The following is a 26493-nucleotide window of genomic DNA, read 5'->3' as shown; positions in this document are numbered from 1 at the left end:
TTTTATTTGAAAAAAGCAAACGAAGTTGTATTTGTGTGCTAGTTGGTATGTCTTGTATCTAAACACTCGACTTCGCACGAGTGAAGAGACCGAGACCACCTTTTCATTACAACTATACACCAGAAACTGTTAAGTCAAACATTCATCTGTCAATCCAGTTCATATTTTATTTATATTATGACTTTAAACTCAAGTTTGTTTATTTTGAGTTTTTTGTATTGGGAATTAAAAATATTAATCAATTAGGTATATCCATTCCAAAGCAATGTGCTCACATAATTAATATCAATTACTAATAATACTTATAACAAATACAAATAATGCCGAAATATGATGTCTTAGTAGGATAATTTTAAAGTAGGCGCTAAGTTTGTGATTACGGTGTACCCCCACAGAACACTATAAACTCGCACGCTAAGCATAATTTATAATTAGTTTGATAAAAGCACATGTGATTTGTAATGACGTACCATATTAATTTTCGAAAAATTTTTCTATTCAGTGTTAGTACCTTAATTAACTACGTAATATATGTAACACTAGTTACATTTACTATTATTTAAATTACATTGTTGAGTACTTACGTTAGGGAAAACGAATGTAATAAATAGTTTTACCTACATCAACAGTTCAAAGTACAGTAATGTGAGATACGTATAGCAAAGACTCACCTAATTCAGCGACATACAAGCACGAGGTGTAGGTAAGGAGTAGAAACCCAGGAAAGCGGCCGTAAAGTGTCGCAAGAAGCCGTTGAAGTAACATAAGCGCAGCAAATTATCAGGGTCGTGCGACGACGCCGCCGCCGCGGGCTCCACGAGCGTCGCTGCCTACGCGTTTACCTAGTTATGTGTAGGTACCTATGTAGCTATGTACTAACCACTGCTCGTGTAAACAGCCGCACTGCGAGGGCACGTTGCCTGTTAACAACGCCAGCGGAAAAATACGATCACGGCGCGGACTCGGCAAAGGACGACCGATCGACAATGCGCTTGAACAACAAAGTGATCCAACAGTACACGCGGCCATTTCTTAGAATCGCCCGGCTGTTAGGCCGACGATGAAGAATATCTTTATCATTGTTATTGCATTTATTTGCTAACGTCTGCGTAACATTAGTCCGCAACATAATTGAATGCCCAACGTAGTACAATTTTTAATTGATGAAACCTATGAAAACATATAGAAGCACCATGAGTTGTATGATTGCGCGACGTCAACGATGGTGGTCCGCCATATTGAAGCGTCTGCTTGGAAACAAGTTTTGTTATACGCAAGCGCAAGCAGCCGGCGGCCGCCAGCTGCTCTCGTGTCAGGTGGTGCGCGGCCTCGCGCAATCCACATAAGAACTAGTGTTGTATGTACCTATTTTACATGCAGTGTACAGTTACCACAGACGAGCTCCAATTAAATGGTGTTGTCTGCGTAGCACGCTCAATTAGGCGATGACACGATCGTTAACGATGGACACAGACTACAGACTATAGGACATGCATTGACTAGTGACTCATTTACAAAACTATAGACACTAAAATGAGGATATTGCAGTTCAATTAGCATTATTTCAGTTTCGTTTAGGTCATATTTAGGTAGGTGGCATGGCTAGCGCCTGGGCAGTGAGGTCACTGTGAAGTGAGTGCGTCGGCCGTGCGTCCGCAGTATACTGTTCTGAACGCCGCGCCGGTCGCCGACAGTACGACGACAACAGATGGATATGGAGTCAGCCGAGACCGAGCACGCATACATTACGTGCCGCCTACAAGCAGCACGCGGCTGCCTATCTGCACACAGATTATTACGTGTGTAGTGTGTTCGATATAGCACTGGCACTGAGCACAGCGCGCCGCTCTTCATTGTTGGCTGGATGCGCGATGGTTGGCGCAAACACGAACGACCTCTTTTCGTTTCAGTGACATCGGCGCTACGACACTTCAGAGGGGGATTCACATTAAAAATGAAAGCATCCTGTATTGCACGTATTTAGTAAAATGTGACAACAATGTTGATTGCTGATTCAACGCATGGCTTGTACCCTAGATTAGTGCATATCAGTACTAATATACAAGTACAGACAATATGAAACAGAACACTGACTCCTGAATCACAGATGTTTTCTAAACTGAGTGAATAATTTGTACAATATATGTGAAAAATAAATTATTATTATTATATCAGAAGAAATAAGAAAAGCCTACTGGACGCCTGTCTGAAATAGGTAGAGATAATATATAAATGCAGTATACGTACGAAACTGTGTGGTTTAACAGAATCTCCACAGCAAGGCTATTGCTGATAACGTTATCTCGGTAAAGTGGAATATGGTATTTCTATGTCTATCTACAGCGACATTGTCTTGCCGTCTAATGCAACGAGCTTTTTTTGCAATTATTATATACTTATATAAAATATCCTTAGATATCACTAACATACACTACATTACACTAGATTACAAAGTTACAACCATAGATAATCTTAGACTTAGGGTTCATATATATGACATTATAGATACGTAGCAAATGTACTTATCGTTGCTACACAAGTCAATAAATACATGCATGCAATAGAAAATGAACACAATAAACATTACTAGAGACTATAAGAGAAGAGCTTAATTAAAAATTAATTCAATTCGAAAATAGCAAACTAATATGTCACTTGTAAATTAGTTTTGGGTAGACAGTTGTTATTTTACTTTTTTAGGTATGCCATGAAAGAGTAATGTGTTCATTGTTTTAATAGGCTGCGCTTTAATAGGCTGGAAAGTCAGCAATCATCGACATAAGAAGAAGTATAGCTATTGTTATCAAGTAAGATAGTAACTCAACTTCAATTTGTTAACGTAATTGTAGTATTTACATACCATTACGAATCAGTCATCTGACATTCAAACTGGAATAACCTTGTACTAACGTACAACAAATGAGACAACAAAAGACACTACTATACCAATAAAGTTCGTATCTTAATGGGTCTAAATGAAAATCAAACCATTGGCGTTGAAATTTGACGAAGAACTTTAATCAGGACGAAATGTTACTAAAAGCGATAATTCATTACATGGCAGCTAGTTTTTATAGGTAATAGGGCAAATATTAACAATAATAAAAATAGCAGGCTGTATTTAATTTTGTATCTTAGAGGATGACGGTGGAGAGCTTATCATCCTTTTTATGCAACTTCCGGGGACCAATTTTCAGGAGTAAAAAGTTTATCTTAAAGACATATCTCACTTAAATATTTGTATAAATATCTGTGATATAACTCTTAAATTTATTTCGCTATTTAACTGTTATCTGCTGCAGCAAAGGACACTTAATGATAAGTACCTAGAAACGCGAAAAAAATGGAACAACATAACAACATCAACCGGCCAGGCTGTCAGCGACAATAGCACATCACGTTAAATATTGCCAACTAAATAACTAATCTGAATCCCTCACCCCTACTCTTATAGTATCATCCGTTATTCCAACGCCTATCCCAAACGCATAATACTGTGGTATAGTGATGCAAATCAGCACGTTCAGTAAAAGATTGTGCGAGTGTACGTTTTGTATAACGACACGTAGGTCACGCAGTACCTCATATATATAGTTTATGTAATTAGTGTAAGCTAGAGTATTCAAGATGTAACAGTTAAATATACAAGTTACACCCTACTGTGTGTGTTTACTCTCACTACCGCTCCTATCATCACATGGCGACCGTGACAAAGAAGCTGCATAAATGGATCAAGATCAGACTATACTCTGAAGATCTTCGGGCAGCAAAGAGGTATAAATTATTTACCCTCAATATATTGTACGGTGGAAATTAATGTTCCTAGGCTATCGGTGTCCAATATCCTCAAATTGAGGTTCACCGCATACCTGTGCCTAAAATTGATTGAAGCATCCATAGATGGAAGTATGAAGATTGAATAAAAGGTTGCTATTGGTCTACAAAAGTTGTAGTGATTATTGTGCCGTGATTAGTGTCATTTCTGAAGACATTTTTTTTTATACGTGTTTGGTGTAGTGAAAATATAATTTAGAGACATATTAAGTGGTATATAATATTTGATTGTGTATTTAAATTTAAGTCACTTATTTTGAACAGGAAGTAGGCAAACTGTGACAGGCCACTTACACAATTTTTGAAATAATTTTATATTAGTTTGTATATTTTAAAAATGGCCGCATTTGATTTAAAAACAGCTTTATTGCTATTACCTATAGTGAATCGGGATGAGAACATTATAAAAAGCCTTTTAGACGGCATTGAATTTTACAAAACCATCCTCAGGCCTGTTGACCACCCCTTATTAATTAATTTTATATTAAAGACGAGACTTTCTAGTTGTGCCAAATTAAAATTAAAATCAAACTACGACAATATTAATAATTTAACGGAGGATATAAGAAAAATTCTATTACCAAGTAAATCGTATACATTCATTTTAACGCAACTACAAAAATGTAGGCAGGGTAATAGGACAATTTTAGAGTTTGGGGATGAAATTGAAAGGTTGTTTGTTGAATTAACAATTGCCCAAGCGGGGGGTTTGAACACCGCGTATGATATTCTATTGCCCATAAATGAGAATATTGCAATTAGGCAATTTGCATACGGGCTAAACGATAATAGGTTGACAATGTATATAATATGTCGAAAAATATCAAATTTACAAGAAGCTGTCAAAACAGCAATAGAAGAGGAGGAATTCATTCCTAAGAACTTCCAAACGTGTTTAATAAATAAAATAAATTATGATGCACGAGAATTTGATCGCAGAACAAATCAATGTCAAGCGAAGCGTAATAATACTAAGGCGCGTAGTCAGCAAAATACAAAAATGCATAGTAAAGAAGGTCGCGCAGTTTGTTATAGTAAGCATATGAATTACGTCAAAGCGTCAGCTGATAGTAGGAATAGCGATAAAAAGACATCGTTAGATTTTGTTCATGGAAATAAGAATACCGAAATTTTAGCTTTTAACACAAATAAGGTAGTTAAATTTAATTGTTTTAATAATGATATATTTTTGATAGCAGACTCAGGAGCATCAATGTCAGTTTTAAAGTATGATTGGTTAAAAAATTTGCCTTCAATTAAGATCCATAAAGATAACGCTATAATAAAAGGCGTTTGTGGTAATCTAGAGGCAATGGGATTTGTTTACCTGAATCTTGAATTTCAGAAACTGCAATTTAGACAAAAGTTTTATGTATTTAAAGAATTACAGTGCAGTTCCCATGGTATATTAGGAGAAGATTTTTTAATACAATTTAATGGTATTATAAATTTTGAATTGGGCTGTTTAAGTGTAAAGCCCCACGGATCACTTGATAGGGTCCGTATACCTTTTCAAAAAAGAAACAATGGTATAAAATATGTTAATTTTCCTAATAAAAGGAAAACTGATTATATTGTGGAAAATGGAAATTGTGCGAAAAATAGAACAACGGACCAATTATCGAAAATAATTGTAACATCCGATGAGTTAAAAAAATTAAACTCATGCTGTTCAAGCGTTATTACGCAAGGTCCAATTAAGAAAGTTAATAAATGTTCTCAAGTGAAAGTAAAACCTAGTCCATCAAAGATGGCAGAAATTACTACAAAATCACAGTTTCGTGTGAAATTAAATATTTGTAATAAGGAGACATTAGGAAAAGTGTTAGGTATGCATAATATGCATGATAATGCGTGCAATGTAGTTCTATCCGGATCTATAATATATTTAAATCAAACGTCTCTATTAACAAAGGTGGGCGTCGATAAATCATTAAGAGAACTTGTAGAGATATGCAAGGATCATAATATTATGGAAGTTATAATTATTAAAAATATGTACAATAAGTCTCAAGTTAATAAGTTCTGTCGGTATATACAGAAGTATGATGAGTTTTTACGATTATGTAGGTATACTGTAAAATGTATAGATAAGTATAGTAAGTCAATAAGTACAGATAATGAAGTGAGCATTGTCACATTGGCCAATAATATAAACCATAAAATTTCTTAAAATTGTTATAGAGTAAAAGGCCTAATTTTAATTTTTGGTTACTACTTGTTTAGTAGAAAACAAGATCTGTTAGATGATGACAAATATGTATTAATAATACAATGTATTTATAAAAGTTTGTATTTTTTTTGTACTCAGGTATGATATACCTTGAGAAATTGTTAAGTTAAATTAATCCTTGGTGCTGTTTTTTTTGTCTTTTTGTATGTTTAAATAATAAAATTGTCCTTGTAATGTTAAACTTTCAGAGGGAGGGGACACCCTCACCATAGACACCCTACTTTTCAGGGGAGGTGTGGTATAGTGATGCAAATCAGCACGTTCAGTAAAAGATTGTGCGAGTGTACGTTTTGTATAACGACACGTAGGTCACGCAGTACCTCATATATATAGTTTATGTAATTAGTGTAAGCTAGAGTATTCAAGATGTAACAGTTAAATATACAAGTTACACCCTACTGTGTGTGTTTACTCTCACTACCGCTCCTATCATCACAATACAACGATTTTACGACGATCCTGAAGGCTGCATATTTCAAATAAAAGTCACATCTGACTCTGAATCTCAAAAACTACTGAACGGATTTTCAGGTTAGTGAATTTTGAGAAAGTTTAGGTGTATGATTCGTTAAGATTTGGTGAAAACTGTTTGAAATACTATACGAAGCCGGTGTGCATCGTTAGTTAATGGTGATATATGACTATAGTTATTTTCCTCTTTGACTGTTTTCTAATTTTTTACTTTTACGTAAAGTGATTTCAAGAACCATTATAATATAATAATAATAATAATCTCAGGACAAATCACACAGAGCCATCTAGACCCAAGTTAAGCTAGCTAGAGCTTGTGTTATGGGTACTAGATAACTGATACATATACATAGATATTTTTTTTTTTTGTAAATACATAAATATTATACATAGAAAACACCCAGACCGATACAAACAATCATACTCATGAATACGAATGTTTGTGCCGTGCGAGGAATCGAACCCGTGACCATCGGTCGTAAAGCGGTGTGCTTGTCCGCTAGACCATCGAGGTCGTCATTGTACCTATTTCAACGTTTATATCAAGCCGCATTTTTATTAGATAACTAGTCTTATTTCCAACAGTGAAATAAAAAAAAAAGTCTGACAGTGATTTTTAGTTTTAGGTTTCCGCAAAACAATGAAGCTGAAGAAGAAAAGAAGTCAGTATTTTATGGCTATTATTTAATAGAGTCATACTTCAGTATATTCGCAGAGTACCCATATTGGTATATTGGGATATTGGTATTGGTCACTTATGGTTAATTTGTACTAGTTGTAACCCGTGGCGCTGCCTGTCTATTTAACCGGTATTCAGAATTGAATTCAGTCAAGTACTCTTTGACTTCATCAATTACAAATAATCAACCATTTCGTCTTTTAATATTAGTATAAATGTATTATCTAATTGCAGAGATTTGATTCATGGCAGCCATCCCACGTGTTATGACTACGTTCAGTATAATGTGGCAGGACAGTGCAGTAAAACGAGCAAAAGCACTGCCCAGCTGCATTGCAGCTGCCGACGCGGAGCGGCGCGGCGGCGGCGGCCACGACACCGCATTATACCAATCGTATAGCAAATCATTGAACCGACTAGCACAGGTGTTCAAAACTGTGCGTAAGCATAGAAAAAAGAGCGTGCCATCTTCGTTACTCTCTAGTACGACTAGCATCTCTAGTACAACTATTTTTAAAACAGGTATATGCTATGAATGCTTGTAACCAGGGATGTTATGTTATAAAAAAATATTCGTAACCGTAACCGAATCCGAAATAAAAGTTTCAGATAATATCGGATAGGGGCGGAGCCTAATAGAAACACGATATGTAACCATTTTATTAGCTATTTGTATTTTACTTATGAAATTCCTTAAAAAATTGATACCCGTAACCGAAATTATCCGAAACTAACGGATAATCCGAAATAGTTTCATATCCGGTATTATAATCGTTCCTATATCCGAAACCTATCCGTATCCGAAATTTCATATCCATAACATCACTGCTTGTAACTAGGCTATCTAGGGTAGTTCTGACTACCATATCCCTTATAGACTAGGCAGATATAACGGAGTGACGACCTAAAATGTTTATACCGAATAAAATATATATGTATTGTTACTATATTAGGAAATTCCATTCCTTGGCGTTTGGAATGAGAAATTTAAACACTATTTTAATTTAAATACTATTGCTATTCGTAAGTACAAATTTCTTGTCGGTCTTATCGGCTTAAACTAAGTACAATATATTTCGAAGTATATTCTGTATTGACACTAGATTTGAATTATCGTAAGTGTCTGTAATAGACTCCATATCCATAAATATAACATTTTTTAATTTGATATTACTAAAGTTTAACAATATGACAGTCAAAACCGAACTACCACTTTTGATTGGCTTACAATACCTAACTAGATCAATTGAATCAAAATTATTTATTAAAATACAAAGAGAAAAATTAGCCAGCTAATTATAATCGATGTAAAAAGCCTAGTCAGGAGGTTTGTTTGACAACTTAATAATATTGTAGGCAATTAACTAACTCAGAAACTAGCGCCATTAAATGTATTGTTTAAACTCATAAAACATTAATTACATGGCAATAAAGGAGGAAACATAATAGACATCATTTCCGATATTTTCGATCTCACTCTGGTGTTATGAACTTCAAAATTTTATAAAGTAGAATAGATTTACAAACTTTATCTAAACTAATTGTTACAGAGGTACAGTTTGTGAGTTTAGATGTTCAGAGTAAATTCCGGTACTACTGTTCCGGTTTTTAAGTCTTTTAGTGTTGTATGCCCATTAGCCTGTTTATCGAGGAAGGCTATATAACATCATGCTATGACAAATAGGAGCGGAGCTGCAATGAAAAATATTACTAAAACGGCCAAAATGTGAAAGATACAAAGTCGTTAATTACTGGTTCCCTAATTTATGACGTCTTTATGATGGTCTTTGTATGATAGTTCGAATACTGCGGGTTTTTTCAATAAAAGTAAAATTAAGTTGATTTGAAACAACATTGGAACGTATTGCAAAGTTTACTGACTATAAACATATTCGATACTAAGTAAAATGTACGGCGTTACTCGTTTCATATCAATAGATAACAACTCAAATATTATCTGTAGGATTGCTTCGCTTTATTGTTCTTTTGTGTATTCGAAAATAAAAAGACAAAAATGTAAAGACAGTTTTGTCTTTTTATTACAAATGATATTATTTTTATGGTCCTTTAGGAAAATGAAATATTCTTTCTCTTAAAATAAAGTAAAGCAATTAATATAGTGATGTTTATAGTAGAAACTAATTGTTAACAGTGTCTTTGTCTTCTTATTTTTGTGATAAAATATATGAGATAGCCTATGTGTGTCCTCGTGATACAATGGATCTTCACGTACTCGTAAAAATTGGTTAAGAACATAGTTTCACATAATATTACATATAATTTGGCTTTGGTAAAAATATTGTTAAATATTTCTTTACAACATGGATATTACACAGCAAATAAGTGTTCAAAGATAAATTAATAATAATAATAATAACGAGATTTTGATAAAATTGTTCAACCAGTGTATCTTATCTTTCATCGTTAATAGTAGTTTTATTGAAAAGAAATAATATTTTAAAGTGGGGATTATCCATGATAATGCAACAAAGAAATCTATAATAGATAATATGAACAGATTCAAACTCTAAAACTGCCTACCAGATGATGTGCAACTTAAAGTAGGTCTATAAGCATCTAGATAATATAAGAATAATAGATTAATGTTTTTAAACATCGAAAAATCAAAAGTAAAAACGAATCTCAAGAATAATATAGATTCTCGTTCTTTAATATCGAAAAGTAAAATAACCCACTTTGTGTGAAGTTTTGTTGAATGGTCATTTCATTACTTTATAGGTAGAACAAACTTAGTACTTTCAATGTCGGCCTATTTCAGAATTTGTAGATTCACTTTCGTGTAAATAACTGTTTTTATTACGTTATAGTCTTTTGTAATAAATATATTGCTATATATTTTTCTATGTAACTGGAATCGCAACGCTAGTAATGACAAGTATTAACCAGCGCCTCACAAATATGCTAGAACTAAATATATGATTAGAACTAAAATATCATTTATGAAAAAGATGTCATGCCTCCATATCTTGTAATTACGCTGCCTTATATCACCCTTTTACTGAAATACAGATTACAAAACGAGCTGAATAGGTGAAACGGAAGGTAATTTGAGATCGGTTGTTGGTGTGTTTAATGGTCGAAAATGTAATAAATTTAGAATTGTAATGTAGTAATATATCAATTAGGTAGAGTCACCACGAAATTGACAGTCCCCAAGAAATTTAAAATAGAAAATAAATATTTTTTATATTACCGTGTACATAAGCCGAGAGAGGTACTCTTGGTCTTATGTCTCCATAAGTAGTCCCTCAGCTCATTTCTTAAACTCCCTCAACTCATAGGCTCGAATTACCCACTTGATCGCAAAAAGAGCTAGAAATAATATAGTTCTCCATATTAATCCATACTAACATTGTGAATATTAGTATGTCTGTCTATCTCTTACCTTTTTAGGATTAAAAAGCTGAACGGATATTAATGAAATTTGGCGTCAAGATAGATTGTATTACGAGGATTTACACTGACTTTCTTTTATCTCAAAAAAACAGACGATGTCCTGATTGTTAGTTAGTAGGTAATCTAAGAACGTAAAAAGGCGGCATTGCCGACGACACCTATGCGGTGGAGTGGGGGAGTTGGACTGCTTTCATAATGGCTAGTACAACTGACAAAGGGCCAAGACGAGAGAAATCAGTTGACTGATCTCTCTGCCTAATAAACTTCCTACACTTTCATGGCAAATAGACAATCGCGCCTAGGTACTTTTTTCACAGAATTTACATTGATTTGGAGACTTTTATTTCATGTAACAATGTACCAGTGAGCGCTGTCCTACGGTTGAAGATTCGATTCCAACATAATGCAAACAGTTGTGTACATTGCTATTGTGGGTGTTTTTTTTCTATGCATGTGAGTCAATTATCTCATTTATTTTATTTCTTCACATCATTTGAAACCGTATACGTACCTACGTTAGGTGTGTCTTAGGAATGGTAACCAAAAGAGAATCTTGGTATAAGTCCAGATATTGACCTACAGAAATCAGTTAAAATACGATGATGTACGAGGTTAGAGAGCCAAATTGAGCTAATATACATTTTATCAGATTTTTTATTTCTTCGTACATCAATAAAAGTTACACCCATAATATACCCTTTTTATTTCTTTTTCAATTATGTGGAATACGCGGTAATAACCTATTGCGATCAAATTATTACTTTCGTGATAATATCTATAATTAGCCCACACTTATTGTACGATTCTTAGATTAAAATTCACAAGAAATATTTTTGGATTTTATTTCCATAAGAAATGATCTAATATGAAAGTGAGAAATTAACGAATATTTTAGAAATTCTAAGGACATTTCTTTAAATATCGTTAGAAAAAAACGGAATGTTAGTATGTTAGTATGATAAGGTTTACTTAAAAATATGAAGGAATCAACATTAAAATTTTACAGATTATGTAGTTAAATGCCTCCATCTCGCAACATAATCTGCGAATATTTCAAGAGAGTTGAGAAATTAGAGAAATATTTGTTTTTTATTTAAGCACGTATTCTATTTCTTAATTCACGTATAAATAATAGTTGGCTTAGTATAAAGGTTTTATTTATTGATGTCGTTTGATTACCATAATAATAGTAGTAGCTCTGGACAATTCACACAACGTGACCTAGTCCCAAGGTAAGCAGAGCTTGTGTTATGAGTACTGATATAAATACTTAGATTTTTTGGAAATACATTCATAATATACACTAATAATATAATATTCATAAAACACCCAGACTGATAGAAACATCATTAATACAAATGTTTGTACCGTGCCAGGAATCGAATCCGCGACCATCGGAAATAAAGCAATGTGCTAAACCGCACGACCACCGAGGCCTTCAAAGTTATAAAAAAGTTTTATTCGTGCTAACTCGTAACATTTTTATTTTAAATGTTTTTTTAAAGTCTCACAAAACACCGTACATAATATAACGTTACCTTGGTAGAGTACGTTTTTGCGGTGAACAAGGTTACTGGAGTAAGGGGAAGGGTTCCGGCTAGGGTGTGGGTACTCACACAACATCCCTTCTCGTATAGTGAGCGTATGTAGAGGATGGTAACCGCTTACCATCCGGTAGGCCGTGTATTTGTATACGTACGTATTGTGACGCATAGAAACTCGTATATAACCAAAATAAACAACTAACAAGAAAGACGAAACTCGGATGCAGTCACAATCTAAGCAGAGCTTGTACGCGGAATAATAGGCAACTTATAGAGAATACCTAGACCAATATAAACAAATACACTAATGAATGAATGAAATTATTTGTATTGTTCGGGGGTCGTAAAAGAATTAATGTAAACTGAATATTTTTGTTTGCATAGTATAAAATAAAGTCGCTTCCGTTGTCCGTTCGCTTAGATCTTTTAAACTACGCAACTGACTTTAATGCAGTTTTAGCAATAGATAGAGTTATTCAAGAAGAAGATATAAAACAGCCGTGGGCGGGTAGCTAGTATATAGTGAATAAATTTGATGAACTCAGAAATACTTGAAAGTAGATCACAATCAGGAAGTTATATATATATACTATGTAGTATATATCCCACACCGCCAACGCCGTGAGATACAACTAGTATATAATAAAGCTCACTATATATACGAAATTAATTGTAAGGAATTTATTTTAGACGAAGACATCATTAGGTAAGTTCGTAGAAAAAAATAATGTGAATTCTACAATTTCTTTTGTGTGTCAGTTTATACACGTATATCATGATATTTGCGCCAATTATACACTAATTTCAACAAAAACTAAACACTCGTTTTTTCTACATGAAAATTACTAAATAAAAAAATTTAAATATCTCTTAAAGTTTTTTAGTGTATTTCTTCCTTTCTCACCTCTGCTTAGTTTGGCATTGGATAGCGTTGTTAATATATCCAGGTTTATTTACTAAATTCTAGCGTTTTCTTTACTAGTGGAAAGTCGAAGTGATTAGATAGAGTTCCAGCTGTGATTGCTATGTTTACATTTTGTGTCTTCCAGAGGTATCGGGGGCGTTATAAACTTGTTATTGGCACTACCGTGAGTTTGTCTGTCTGTGCACTGACATGAAACAGCGGATCTGTGCCGTATGAGAATTGCACTAATTAGGTTCTTGAACCCACCCGCTTTACTTACTTTTTCATACACAGTAATTATACAACTAGGAAATAATTACCAATGTACACACAGAGTATGACAGTAATCATTCACTTGTACTTTTTGTTTTAAACAAATAATCGACTACCCATACAAGAAATTGAAATTGAAACCAACACCTATCGATTCTAAAAAGAATCACCGAATTATATTTTTATAAGAAACAACTTTCGACAACTGCCATCACGCGGTCCTAAATTCGATGGCATTTATTGTGTGCGTCTATATCTTCCCCAAAATTGAACAGATTTTGATAATTCTTTTTGTAATCGTATTGCTTTATTTCAGAATTGTTTTTACCAGGATCGTCATATCATTATAAGGATAATAAATAGTTAATTTTGAAATTAAGTAATTGTATTCGATAGGGTCGCTATATCTCTATACTAATTACGCAACGTTCGAAGTTTATTATTTTTTAAGAAATTGAAACTATCTACCATGTTCTCAGAATAAAATTAGAAATGCGCAGATGAGCTCTAAGTACAGTAACACATTTCTAATATGAAGCTATAGTTTGCTTTTTCAACGGCTCCTGTGTAAAAGTAGCAGATTTAGCAAATCCAAGTTGGACGCCCCGGGTCGACCACTCCTGCAGGGTGCGTCGTCAGCTGCCACCCCCGCCACTCCCCCTCCCCCGACTTTCACTCTCTTGTGCGTCGGGGATCTCGACCCTGCTGTGACTACGAAACACTGTTTACGCCACTAACACGCACGCGGGCCGGGTCCTTAACAACCTGGCTGTAGAAGCCAAAATGGATTGAACCGAAAACGGTGCGAGGTCGGGAACATTGTTAGCGGTGCGTCTAGGGTGTAATAACTGGCAACGTGTAGTCACGGAATATTAAGGCGTGTTGTAAGCGTGGCAGAGGCGAGGTTTGCGTGTGATCGTTGTTGACACGCACAGCTAGTTGCTGCCGAAGACACCACCGGACGAGTAGGTACCGGATCCCTTGTCACCGGGCTCGTGTACACTCAGCCTCACGGATATTTCGTGTGGACTAAAATATTTAACGGAAATAGAGTAGTAATCGTCGTGCTAACAGACGCGTAGACGCCTACGTCACAGAACTGTGAACAACAGACTTATTATCCAACAGTAGGAAGGAATCACGGGCGACATTCAATACATATAAAGCAACCAAATAGATGTTGATACTCAGCAGCCGCAACAACAACGACCTCGAAACACCCACTGAGATTAAGATTATCAAGTCGTGACGTCATATCGACTGATCTAGCAAGTTTGGTAGTCATAGCAGACGATGGAAAACATTACTCTTTGTTGACTATGTAATAATTTATTCTACTTCTAGGGACTATGTCAGTCAGCAGTCATGACCAGTGATCATGTCAGCAGTCTTTAAATACTATTAGATAGAAGTAATTTTCTATACCTATACATATAGAACGATGTCTTCAGCGCATAGATGTTCATGTGCTAATGAATCATGGAGGTTTTGTAGTATACATAAAAGTATATTTAGACTATGTGTGCGTCTATAGTCATAAGACTTGTAAGTATAGGTATTTTAGCACAATATTCATTTGAGTGGTAAGCTAAGTAGCGACAGCAGCAGATAGTTACCGCTTGCCCATACAATGTTATCGTGCATTAGGTACGTACCTACCTACGTGCGTCACATTGCGATTTGGTCTCGTGGTAGACAAACACTTCTTACCGTATGTTATATACCTACGACTAAATTTGGCAAAGAATGGTAACTAATTAAAATGCTGTTACACAACAAGAGTGACTGTTAATTGAAACTGAACAAGGACAACTTTGATTTGCTACTCCCGCTATCAATTTAATTGTTTGTTATTAAGAGTTAGTTTCATGTGTGTACGGTATGGATACATAGACATCTATAACTCATAAGAACGACGCAAGAGCAGAGCAAAGACAGAGCAGAGCTCGAGGTCGGGCGCGCCCGCGTCGCCACCGCACCGAAGCACTCCCGCTGCGACCCTACGACTCACGCGATAAGGCGCACATCGCAGCGCGCACTCGCTGACCTCACCGCACCGCGCCGGCAAATAATAAATATGTAACACTGATAAAGCCGCAGAAGCGATGACCGGCAAGTATTTAGGGATTCTCGTTTGGCAAACATACGACGGGTCATCGCGCCCACGACGACGCCACACCGAGGCCGCCGGGTTCGCAGAAGACGATGTTGTTGTGGATGACCACCGTCTATTTCTGTTCGCCGGGCGATAGGGTCTCTCAGAAATAGTCGGTGGGCGGTACCTGCAGAGTCCTCTGCGACGGTTGAGTTTAAAGAAAGATAGGGTAGTCACGTGTAGTGTTGTGTATACATACCTGTACGCAGCGGAGGTGGTGTCACTCGCGGGTCGAACAACAGTCGTGTGGATGGCGCGCGGCTGACTGGCGGACTGGCGGGCAGCAGCGAGCGTCGCCGCGGCAGCAGCGGCCGCCGCCCGCGCCCCGCGCACCACCCGCTGCATTCCGTGCGTGCGCCCGCCGCCGTCGGGAGAGCCGCCACTCGCCGCTTCCACTGACATCAGCGCCTGACGCCTCCCCATATCTTTCACGCACGTTGCCGCCGCTCGCTTGTCACCTCTGTGTGACCCTCACGACCGCCTACCCGCAACGACCTCGTTCTGTTATTCTCATCCCATATGACTAGGTATAGTATAACAAGTAAAGAGTAATGGTAGAATCTTAACTGTCTGATTCAATCTACCAATACATGCAACAATTGGATAACGAAGACATCATTTTAATGTTAATGAATTCACTAACTTGCAAGTAGAGTCACAAAAATCAGAAGCATGTCGTCAATAGAATAGTAAAGTAACAAAGTGTAGGTGACGTTGTTATGTACTTCAACAGGCCAGTACCTATATAGTACCAGTATAGTATATACCAGTAGACTGACCATCACTTACAACAATGAAGTGAGTATGTGAACGGTACATACTTACTTCAATATAGGTACCTACTAACTATTGTCTATATAGATCTATTTTCAGTGGACTAGACTGGTTTAGACTGCAATAATGGCAGTAATAGCTGGTCGTTTGCCAAAAAAGGATTTCAGGTTAGATTCCAAAAACGTCTAAGATCTTATATTTCTAGACTTCTTACATTGTTATATATAATTGCATCGAGGTTAGCTATCAAGCATATGGCTAGCCTGATACTTCAGGATCGATACCAAAAATGTCTAAAATCTTATATTTCAAACATACGGTCCGCCTGATGATAGACGGCTACAGCACCATTACACGCTTTTATAACTAAATGGACTCACATGCTGCCTTACCTATCTTTACTAGGAATATCACACACTACTGTTTCGAAACAAATGTCAAACAAGTCTTTTGTGTTCATTTTATTACACATGATAAAACTTAATAATCGTACTGCACGTAGCACCTCTTGTACTTTATCTCTTTTAGGATATCAAGGTGAGCAAATATTGGGAAAGTGCAGGACAGTGTGAGGAAACGCCTGTTTTAATACAAATAGTGATGTGTTACAAACAATATTCAACTATTTATCTGAAGCGTGCCTACTTACTGCTGTTGTTATGAAATTTGAGATGCCTATTATTTAGTTGTATTCACTGATACTCTCAACATAGTTGGTAAGTAATCTATGCCTATAGTTTTTTTTTTAATTATGTTAACTGTATGCCAATTAACCAGGTAGTGGGAACCGCGTAGCGATCGATATCAATGACATTGCTAGCAATGGGACCAAAAATCTCTTTATTAACAATCTCCTCCCACCTCCTAAAAACACATATCTGTTACAATTTCTTAGCAGGATAATAAAATCTAGTAAGAATGTGCAATACAAATTAATTCATAGCATAAAAATAAAATAGTACAGACTGAGTTAGAGGCGTGACGATGTAAAGACATTACCAACAAGAGGTTTTCAATCTTTCAGTAAGAACACCATTACGTATAAGCTTATATTAATCTAAATGTTTATTATGTACACTATTTTTAAAAAATAGCTTGATGATGCTATAACATAAAATATGTTTAATAAATATAACATCGAAAATGGACTAAACAATGTCTTGTTATAATGGAATAGTAAATCTGAAAGAGTAGTAATTGTTATTATCTAGAATATGTATATGATACACTTCATAGCTATATCTCTTAAGTAGTACCTATTACATACGTAATTTACGTGGTCCACGTAAAATCAGATTCAAGTGATAGATACAGTTTACATCACGTGAGGCGGCAGTTGATATTTACCATCAGTCGCGACTTAAATGAATATATCTGTGTTCCAAATTCCATTCAAATCCTATACAATAATTTGTATGGAGAGCGTGCTGTTTTTTTATATGATTACGAAATGGTGCACCCGCCTGCGTTAACGGTTTATGCTGGTGGAGCACCAGTAGAGGATTATAAGATAAACATGAGGTCAGGTCAGTTAGTCCATCGTGATAAATTCATCTGGAATTTATCACGATGGTTTCCAGGGGGAACCGCGTGGAGGTCAACCTGACATGGTACATTGATAGCAATGGGGTGGAGAGTCTACATTACTAACAATCCCTTTTCACCCGAGAGCATGTTGTTGTTACATCATATACTCATATCATCTGATAATGATCATAATATGCGATGGTCCGGTTCAACCTTCTCTGTGGAGGGAGGTGGAACAAAACGACCGCTTGTTAGTCGACCTTTATGACCCAATGGGTAGGCCTCCGCCCAGGAAACCATAGTAATGGTATATTTCTAAGACGTTCCGCCAACGTATACTTGCCATCAAGACAATAATAAAGGCTGTCCTATAATTTTCAATAGAAAATGTTTAGTATTTAGTACACAATGGATAACTAAACTAACATGGATGAATATTAGGGAATTAGCGGGATTCAAGACAACTTTTCTCCCTGATCCCTGATTTAAGGTATTGTTTAATTGGGCTACTTCGGCATTTCTTTTTACATATATCTTCTCAGGCGCCTATTTAGCGGACATAACAAACGTGTCTATAAACAGCCACTAGTATGTAGTGTAAGGAATAAATTAGTGTAGGAATATATTTAAGTTATGTACAAGGTTAGTCAAAATAGATACCTATACTATATATATATATACAGTTTCGTATATATAGTATAGGTACCTTTTTAAACTACTGAATGCCTAAAATTAATGAAAAGTTTTTGAAATCTGACAAATCAAAATCAAACTAACTTAATCACGTGATTGCGTCACTTGTATGAAATAGCAAAAATAATTACAAATTATCACTCGCTTAGACCGTTTCTTATTTTTTCAGTTCAGGTCATGTAAGCATAATACCTAATACTATCACTTATATTTGACCAAATATACCAATTTATAGGATAAACCAATAAAATCGACTATGGCTCTATAAAACCAATTAAAATTTAACAAATGACTTCTAACAATATTGAAATAATATAATCATCATCAATGAAAACAACTGTTATGATTTGTGTTTTATTGTTAGACTTCGACAAATATAAATTGTTATATCGTCGCAATTGAGAAATCAGGGAACCGAACCCAGATCTTTTTCAGCAGAAAGCGAAAACAAAATTGAGGCAAAATAATACACAACTGTTAAATATTGGTTCTTGGGTCAAAGAACGATAACGCTCAATAATCACAAAAATGTTCCTAAGTTTTTATGAAGAATTTGAGATCATAACGCCAAAATATGTATAACCCAAACTACCTACCTAAAATCTAAAATTATAAAAATAACATTGTATTTTTTATTAATTTCGTGAAAGCGGTTTGTCCTTATATTCAGTTGTGGACTTGTAATACCAAAGTTTAATTGATATGTATATTAACTAACTAACATATACTTTTTTTTTTCTTTTATTTATCCTTAATGGAAATCTCAGCTGTTTATAAATTACAAAGGCGTCAATACAATGTCAATGTCAATATTCTGTCACTCGACAAAGTCTATAAGAACTTATATGCGCGCGAAATAAAACTGATACCCTGATTCAATTTCAAGTGAAAATTTCATATTCAATATAAAGTTTTAAAAAAGTGCATATACTGCTGTTAATAAGTTATTTAAAATGAATGTAATTGTAACTACATTTAACAATCCGTTTTCATTTTTTTGCTTAACTGAAAATGTTCATATAGATACTACTTCGCTGGAATATAAACTTGATTCAGGAAATGCGCCTTCTAATAAGACTCAAGTGTCGGATGTCGACCATGGACAGGTAATGAATAATGGTTTGCATGTCATAAACTTGAACCATAATTATAATTTATGTAATCTGAGGGTCTCCTTTCTGTAATGCAACTTATTACATAAATATTTTCTTCTTCTTTTTTACATCTTGACCTTTATTAAGTCAAAGTAAAGTAAGTCATACTTGATACATTAAAGTTTACCTACAACAACTTTAATTAAATTCCTATTTGTTCTAGTTCTTATTCTAAACCTTAAACAAATTGAGGTACATTATGAAATAGAACCTGTTAAACCTACTTGTATAGTTATTATTAAGGGCCTAAGTGACCCATGTCAGGTCAACCTTCATTTGTCCATCCGTGCCCTAAAAATCTATCATGGTTAATTCGTGAGGTATTTTTTGTGATAGTCATTCCCTATTCATCTATTACAAAAATATTTTTGTTTTTAGTATGTTGCAGTTATGTGGAAAAATAGATGGGTACGAGGAATAATATCATTAGAATTACATTTTTTAATTTGGCTCATTGATTATGGCATTTATTTAAGACCAGATGATAAAACTGTTTATATTAATTTGCCTACTGAATATAAAAAGTTGCCCACAAAACTGTTTGAAGCCAGCATACATGGAGTAGTGCCAGTAGATAAGGTAAGAATGAATTTTATGTTATCTGTGTATAATAAATAAGTATAAAAGTATTATATAATTATTATTATATGTAATGGTTAACTACAGGACCAAATAAGTATAGGTATCTAAAATAAACTCTACATACTTTATCTTTTACTTCCAAGTATTTGCTTATTATAGTTCCCAGGTGCAGGTTGGATAACAATATCCGAAAGTATAGGAAGTATTCAAAGCAGTTTTATTATTGTTTTTGATAAAACCTATGTATGCACCCTAAGATTTCATATAAATATCTTTTCCTAAAGATTACTTCAATCCCATAAGTTCTTTGTATACATATTATTGTTCTATTAAGTATATTATATATTATCACAATTCAAATGTACAAATAACCCCTTTCATATAATCTGGACTACAAATAGAAGAGTTATTATCCAGTCTCTGTTTTAGACCACATCCTTAATCACATTCCTAGTATAAGTATTTATAAAATTAGTGTCATTAACAATTTCTTGAAATTTGTCATTGTTACTATTATATGAAACTACTGGACTCTATTTCAAAGTTTTGTATAGAGGTATACTATTTGGTAGGAACACTAAAATGTATCAATTAATCTTTTATCCACAACTTCTAATCAAATACTATATGTTACATGCTGTTCCACATGAACAGATTTCAATGATTTTGTGTACAATAATTGTGTATTGAATACTAATTTTATTTTGATTAGAAGTAGGTTTTTTACGGAACAAATAAAACTTTTTTATTTGTGACTAACCTTTGGTGGCACTGCCTAAAACTTAGTTCCTTTGAGTCTGCTCCTTTCTATATTTAAGGGAATGTGATTTCAAACTGATGCATACAATTTGTACGAAAAGATCTAAAACAGAAAGAAGAGAAGAATATTAAATCTATATTTTAATTAAATAAATATTTGGAATGCATTCTGACTAGTAGCGCTACTGCTGCTGCTGCTATATATTCATATTTAATTTATCCAGTTTTCAACAGATGGCGTCTTTAGCTTTTTTGTAAACAAAAACTATGTTTTGAAAAGATATACTTCCTTAAGTATGGTGTTTTTTTAAATTAGTAATGACACATCTGTAATTGATTTTTTTCTTTGAACTGCCATGAACACCTTTGTCTATATTGTGTTGTAATTTCTGTATTTCATTCTCAGAATTGTATTCTACTCTATGTACTAATATTAGCCAATTTGAAGAGTCATGTTTTTATAATGACTCTTTTTATATCTCTAACTCTTTTTCTCTTATTGTTATATTTTTCCCATAAACATGACATCTATTAATTACTATATAAATTACATTAGGTGGTGTAGATGTGTTTTGTTTTGGTAAAATGCTGGTCTTTCAAAGATCTGGATTATTTCTAATTGTAATTGAAACTTTTCTGCAACTTTAATACCATTATATTGGCACCAGCCATTGTATATGGATAATATAATATTAATATGATAACCACTAAATACAGAGAGGACCGTGGTTTACTGGCATGGCTGGATTGCATACATACTCATGTTTATTTATTTTTTAATTATTAATTTATTATCCATAGGCGTTAAATGAGGACTGCCAAATAGTAAATACGGCTACGAGTTCCTGGAATGCAGGTGCTGTAAAAAAAGCACAATCATTAATTGAAAACGCAGAAAACATTTATTTTGTTCCAATTGCTTTGTTATCGACCCAGCATAATGAAATTGTGAGTGACATTTTAAATAATACCTTATGTTAAGAAGAAACTAAATCAACATAGAATAATTCTATTTTTTTTAATTTTAGGTACTTGGAGACCTGTATATTGAAACCAAAAATAAACAATTATTTAACATAATTGATGAATTAGAGGTGTGGCCAGTATTTTTGGACAAAAACAAAGAAGTTTACTTTGAAAGTAATTATTTATATTAAATATTGCATGCATTGTATAGCATACTAGCTGTTCCCGCGACTTAGTCCGGGTGGAATTTAACTTTATTTTCCTGAAATAAAGTTGGCCTAAGTTAATCCTTACTATATCAGATACTTGTCACTTGTCAACAAAAAAGTCCCGTCACAATCGGTCCAGCCATTTCATATATTTGCCGGAACAAACAGACAGACAAAATTGTAAAAAACATTACAAATATTAAAAAACCGTTATTTCAAAATCACAAACAGACACTCCAATTTTATTTATATGTATAGATAGATATAAAGTGTGATGCTTCTTTCGGATCTTTCGGATTTAGGTATAGTTTTTTTAATGAATAATTATGGACACATGGCACACGCCTTCACTGCAGGCAATTACGCTGGTAGGTATAATTGACCTATTTTTGAGAACTGGGAGCTGGAGATGATATAAGTAAAGGTTTTATATGTATATTTAATTAAAATATTCCCCCATTATATAGTGTCATAATATATAAGAGTTCTTGTAAAACCAATGAAGAGCGTAGCTAATGAGTTACACGTGCTTGGTAAATAAGACCTCTTAAAGGACGGTAGAGCATAGTAACAATTGGAGTAAGTTACACGTGCCGCAACAGATAAGAACACCGCGTTGTCCTTCGCTGAAATTGTATTTGATGTCCTTGTCCGAACGAGTACTTGTATTTATGTACATAAGTACGCGCCGATACCGTATCCGTAACGAACAAATAGAATTATTTGATTTGATATTAATCTTTATATTGTAATGATGTTTTTATATTTTAGATATATCAAAATACTATATCAGGCGAAGACAACATAGAGCTTGTCTTCTTAAGCCTGATATTCCAGATTTACCAACAATAACGTCTACATCCACATTCCTCGAGTACAACGCCATCTGTGCTAATGCTGAGCCTTTTGAAATATCTATCGAGTGCGACTCACCAGAGGAAGATGGCAGCACTATTGTGGAATACGACAAGCACGAACGAGAAAAGTATAATTTAACACCAGCTGAAATTGAAAAGTATTCTAACATGTATATTACACTTTGCGGCCGCGAGTACAATGTATTGAATATTCTCTCAAATAAAATTAAAGATTTAATTATGTGTGAAAGGTACAAAGATCATGATAGAATGTCTGTGGGAAGAGGTGTGGGACGGAGACGTTCGTCTTTCTAATGGTATATTATTACTATATAGTATTAATATATTCCTCATTAGATATTATACATCCTTTAATTATAAAGGTACAACTTTATAATCTACACTAAATTTGCTCACTAGTTTGATCAAACATTTGTGACATTATTTTTACATTTTTTGGCAAGTGTGGTGCTTATAGCAAATCGTAATTCGTAATTATTAAAGCAATGCCATGATTCTATTTCAATAACAAACTTACAAATAAGACTGAAGTAAACAAGACTATGATAAAACCTATTGATGTTTAAAATATTTTGTGTGTATTTTGCTTGCAAAACACTATTTGTGATAAGAAAGAAGTTGTTTATAATTTAGGCGTTTTTTATTTATAGATGTATTATGTTGCTGTTGTAATCTGTTAGGGTTCTAATCAAACAACGTTCTATGGAAGCTATTTATCCGTGTTCACGCCAGATTTACATATTTAGCCGAATTTTAAGAGAGTTATATATTGTTTTTGATTACTCAGAAAGCTATGATATGACACCAATAAGGCTATTTTGGCAATACTCTATAGGGCCAATGAAAGACGGGGAAGTGTTAAGTATATAATACAGTATTATACAATCATATTATGTAAAGATTAATAGGAAGACTGAGTTTGCCCACTGATTGTGAGCATAACTGTAATATGTACTTTAGTAATAGAAGTATTAGTAGATAATATCTTAGTGTTGTGGTTCTATAAATATTACGCTACAGAACAGTACGAGTTACTGTATTCGATGTTATATTATTTTTACTTAGAAAAAGTTATTTATTTTAAGTTTGTTTGATTTGAGAAGTTCTATTAGTTTATTTTTGATTTTGAAAACAAGACTGCATTTACTGATTTCAGATTTTTTTTTATATTACTCTTACCAGTAAAACATATTCAGTTATGCAAATTTGTAATAAATACTTACAAATAAATATGAAAATTGATGTTGTATATATATATAAGTTGAAGTTTATCTCGAAAATATCTACCTAATGTTTATAAATTATCTTATTAAACTAATTTGACTCTACCTATGTAGAAAAGATATATTAATCTAGATCTGGTCCGAACTTTGATGTCATAAATAATTTAGAAAAAGACTGTTAAAAACAGGTGTAATGGAAAGTGATAGCGTTATTTAAGGCACGTTTATAAATACTCAAATCTTGCTGTTTTAATGTTAAGATTTCTATCTATGTATTACGATAGGTATATGCTTAAACCAATTTGTATGAAATATCTAAATGTTATTTACGTTACCAGTCCATATTTCGTGTGTAAAAATCTTCAGATTCAAGATTACTTTCGCTAGACTGTTACATTCACAGATGTAAATATTAATGGATGTCGCAACTGAAATTACTTTGGGTATTGGTTTTTAGTCCTATTGAGTCCAATTTATTTTTATTGATACGATACATATTAATTATGACGCTTGTGTTATCTGTGGTTATAACACCTTTTCCTTTATACCTGTATCTCATAAGAGCATTATAAGTTCATTAATGTTGAATAAATTTATTCGAAATATTATTTACAAAATAAAAGCCAATACTATCAATAACTTTTATATTTATATACAAATAGAAATTCCATTAGGTAAATAAACCTAGTAACTTACATATATCTTAAATTAGTATTCTGTACAATTTGTACGATTGACAATAGGCAGTACAGAGAGTGACAGAGAAGATACAATGTTATGCATATGGCAAGTTTATATTGCTCCAATAAATAAATATTGTACCGTGTTATATTTTATTACTTATATTTAAATTTGCTAAATTTGTAGTTCAAGTCTTTCGTTTCGAATGACAAATTACTTTTTTTACTTGAAGGTTTGCCGTTCACGACGGAGAGATTTAATGAATAAAATCAATTTGTATTAAAATATAATTATGTTTGAGCTCTACAAAATTTTCTGCGTATGTGAATACTATATTTTAAATAAAAAAATTGATGTGCATAGATAAGGAAAATAAAATTAATTGTTATCGGGTAGGTTTTATAATCGGTATTTTGGTAGATCGGAAAGCGCAATCTATAGGTAGGTACATCGCGTTTTCTATGTCGAATGCTCTAAGATATAGTTTCTCAACTTATTTGGTGCCGTGCCGCGAACCACCACATAGTAAGAAATTAATATAAAAATTTGTAACCCCTCCATTATATTTTTTTCAGATTATGTTTATTAACACATTGCGTCCTTTAATATATAGGACCGACTCCAAATTGAGAAACGATGCTTTGAATTTAGAATGATTTACGTAATTAGACAACTGCTATCACTTCATGTGCCAGATAAACATAGAGCGAATTACTGTTTCTATCTCACTCTAATAACTCTATGAAGACTGGAATTTTTACTGTACCTAGTCGAAATAATAGTTTCACATAAATATATCAAATGTAGTTGGTTAGTAAAATGTCCTTATGGATGGAATAAAATGATCATGTCTTTGGCCATGGCGAATATTCCAAAGTCACGTTGGTAGGTAATCACTCTGTGTGTACCGGGCTGAATTGTGATACGCTCACGCAGTACTAACTACTTACATTAGATTTTTATTGTCACTGTAATGTTTTGAGTATCGTATAAATACTTAAGTATTAACAAATCACAGACGAAGTCCTGGGTTGGTGCTCGCAACATAACTGAGGAGCTCGTCGGAGTCTTCGCACACGATTGGTTTCTCATGGTAGCAGGCGACGTCGTGCCACGCGATGCCGTCGTTGTATACGTTGTTGAGGACGCTCAGGCAGGACTCCGTGGTGCCGTTGATGTCGAATTCAGCGTTGTCAGGTTGGCGTTGTTTCTTGTGACCTGTCTGAGACCACGGATTGTAACCCCAACCTTTGGGGATCTGGAAGTAAGCATAATATAATATTTATATTATCAATTTGTAATAATTCTTAAATACAGTCTATTAGAAATTCTGACAAAATAAAATATCTGGAAGTGAAACCATAATGACTATGTTTTGAAAGACCACGGAGAAAAAGCGAGGGGCCGCGAGTTCGGTTTGATTGATCAATTCTTACACGATATAAAGATTTTTATTTATAAAAATGATCATATTAGTGAAGGAATTTTCAAAAAAAGCAGTATTTATGTATTTCTATCGTTATTTATATAGTTTAGT

General features: G+C 34.0%; 3 protein-coding genes across 7 annotated transcripts in view; 1 reads left to right on the top strand and 2 right to left on the bottom strand.

Moving 5' to 3' along the window:
- Positions 1–15786, bottom strand: part of LOC131852578 (zinc finger protein 91-like) — a 36075-nt gene extending 20289 nt beyond the window's left edge. Inside the window, exon 1 of one of the 3 annotated variants that reach the window (XM_059203250.1) lies at positions 15710–15786. The gene's annotated coding sequence lies outside the window, so the exon portion shown is untranslated. Of the gene's footprint in view, positions 1–671; positions 690–15709 lie in introns of those variants that run through there. The other 2 variants (XM_059203248.1, XM_059203249.1) reach the window with 2 other exon arrangements.
- A 142-nt stretch (positions 15787–15928) lies between these two features.
- LOC131852601 (uncharacterized) lies at positions 15929–25489 on the top strand. 3 transcript variants are annotated; one of them, XM_059203288.1, is made up of 6 exons: positions 15929–16037; positions 16813–17000; positions 20037–20237; positions 21801–21947; positions 22028–22139; positions 22946–25489. In XM_059203288.1, exons 3-6 carry the CDS (start codon positions 20049–20051, stop codon positions 23344–23346), a joined length of 849 nt encoding a protein of 282 aa, XP_059059271.1. In that variant the 5' UTR covers positions 15929–16037; positions 16813–17000; positions 20037–20048; the 3' UTR covers positions 23347–25489. The 3 variants fall into 3 exon arrangements, with proteins under 3 accessions (XP_059059271.1, XP_059059270.1, XP_059059269.1); XM_059203287.1 differs by lacking the exon at positions 15929–16037 and adding an exon at positions 16374–16451; XM_059203286.1 differs by lacking the exons at positions 15929–16037; positions 16813–17000 and adding an exon at positions 19369–19610.
- LOC131852602 (uncharacterized) overlaps positions 24906–26493 on the bottom strand; it is a 26741-nt gene continuing 25153 nt past the window's right edge. Inside the window, exon 5 of the mRNA XM_059203289.1 lies at positions 24906–26214. Within this exon, the coding sequence (XP_059059272.1) occupies positions 25969–26214 (246 nt within the window). The 3' untranslated portion in view covers positions 24906–25968. The remainder of the gene's footprint in view (positions 26215–26493) is intronic.

This window comes from Achroia grisella, unplaced genomic scaffold (genome assembly GCF_030625045.1).
Source record: "Achroia grisella isolate CSIRO2021 unplaced genomic scaffold, CSIRO_AGI_Agris_v1 utg856, whole genome shotgun sequence".
In the NCBI taxonomy this organism is placed as follows: Eukaryota; Metazoa; Arthropoda; class Insecta; order Lepidoptera; family Pyralidae; genus Achroia; species Achroia grisella.
This window is presented reverse-complemented; position numbering and strand designations above follow the sequence as displayed.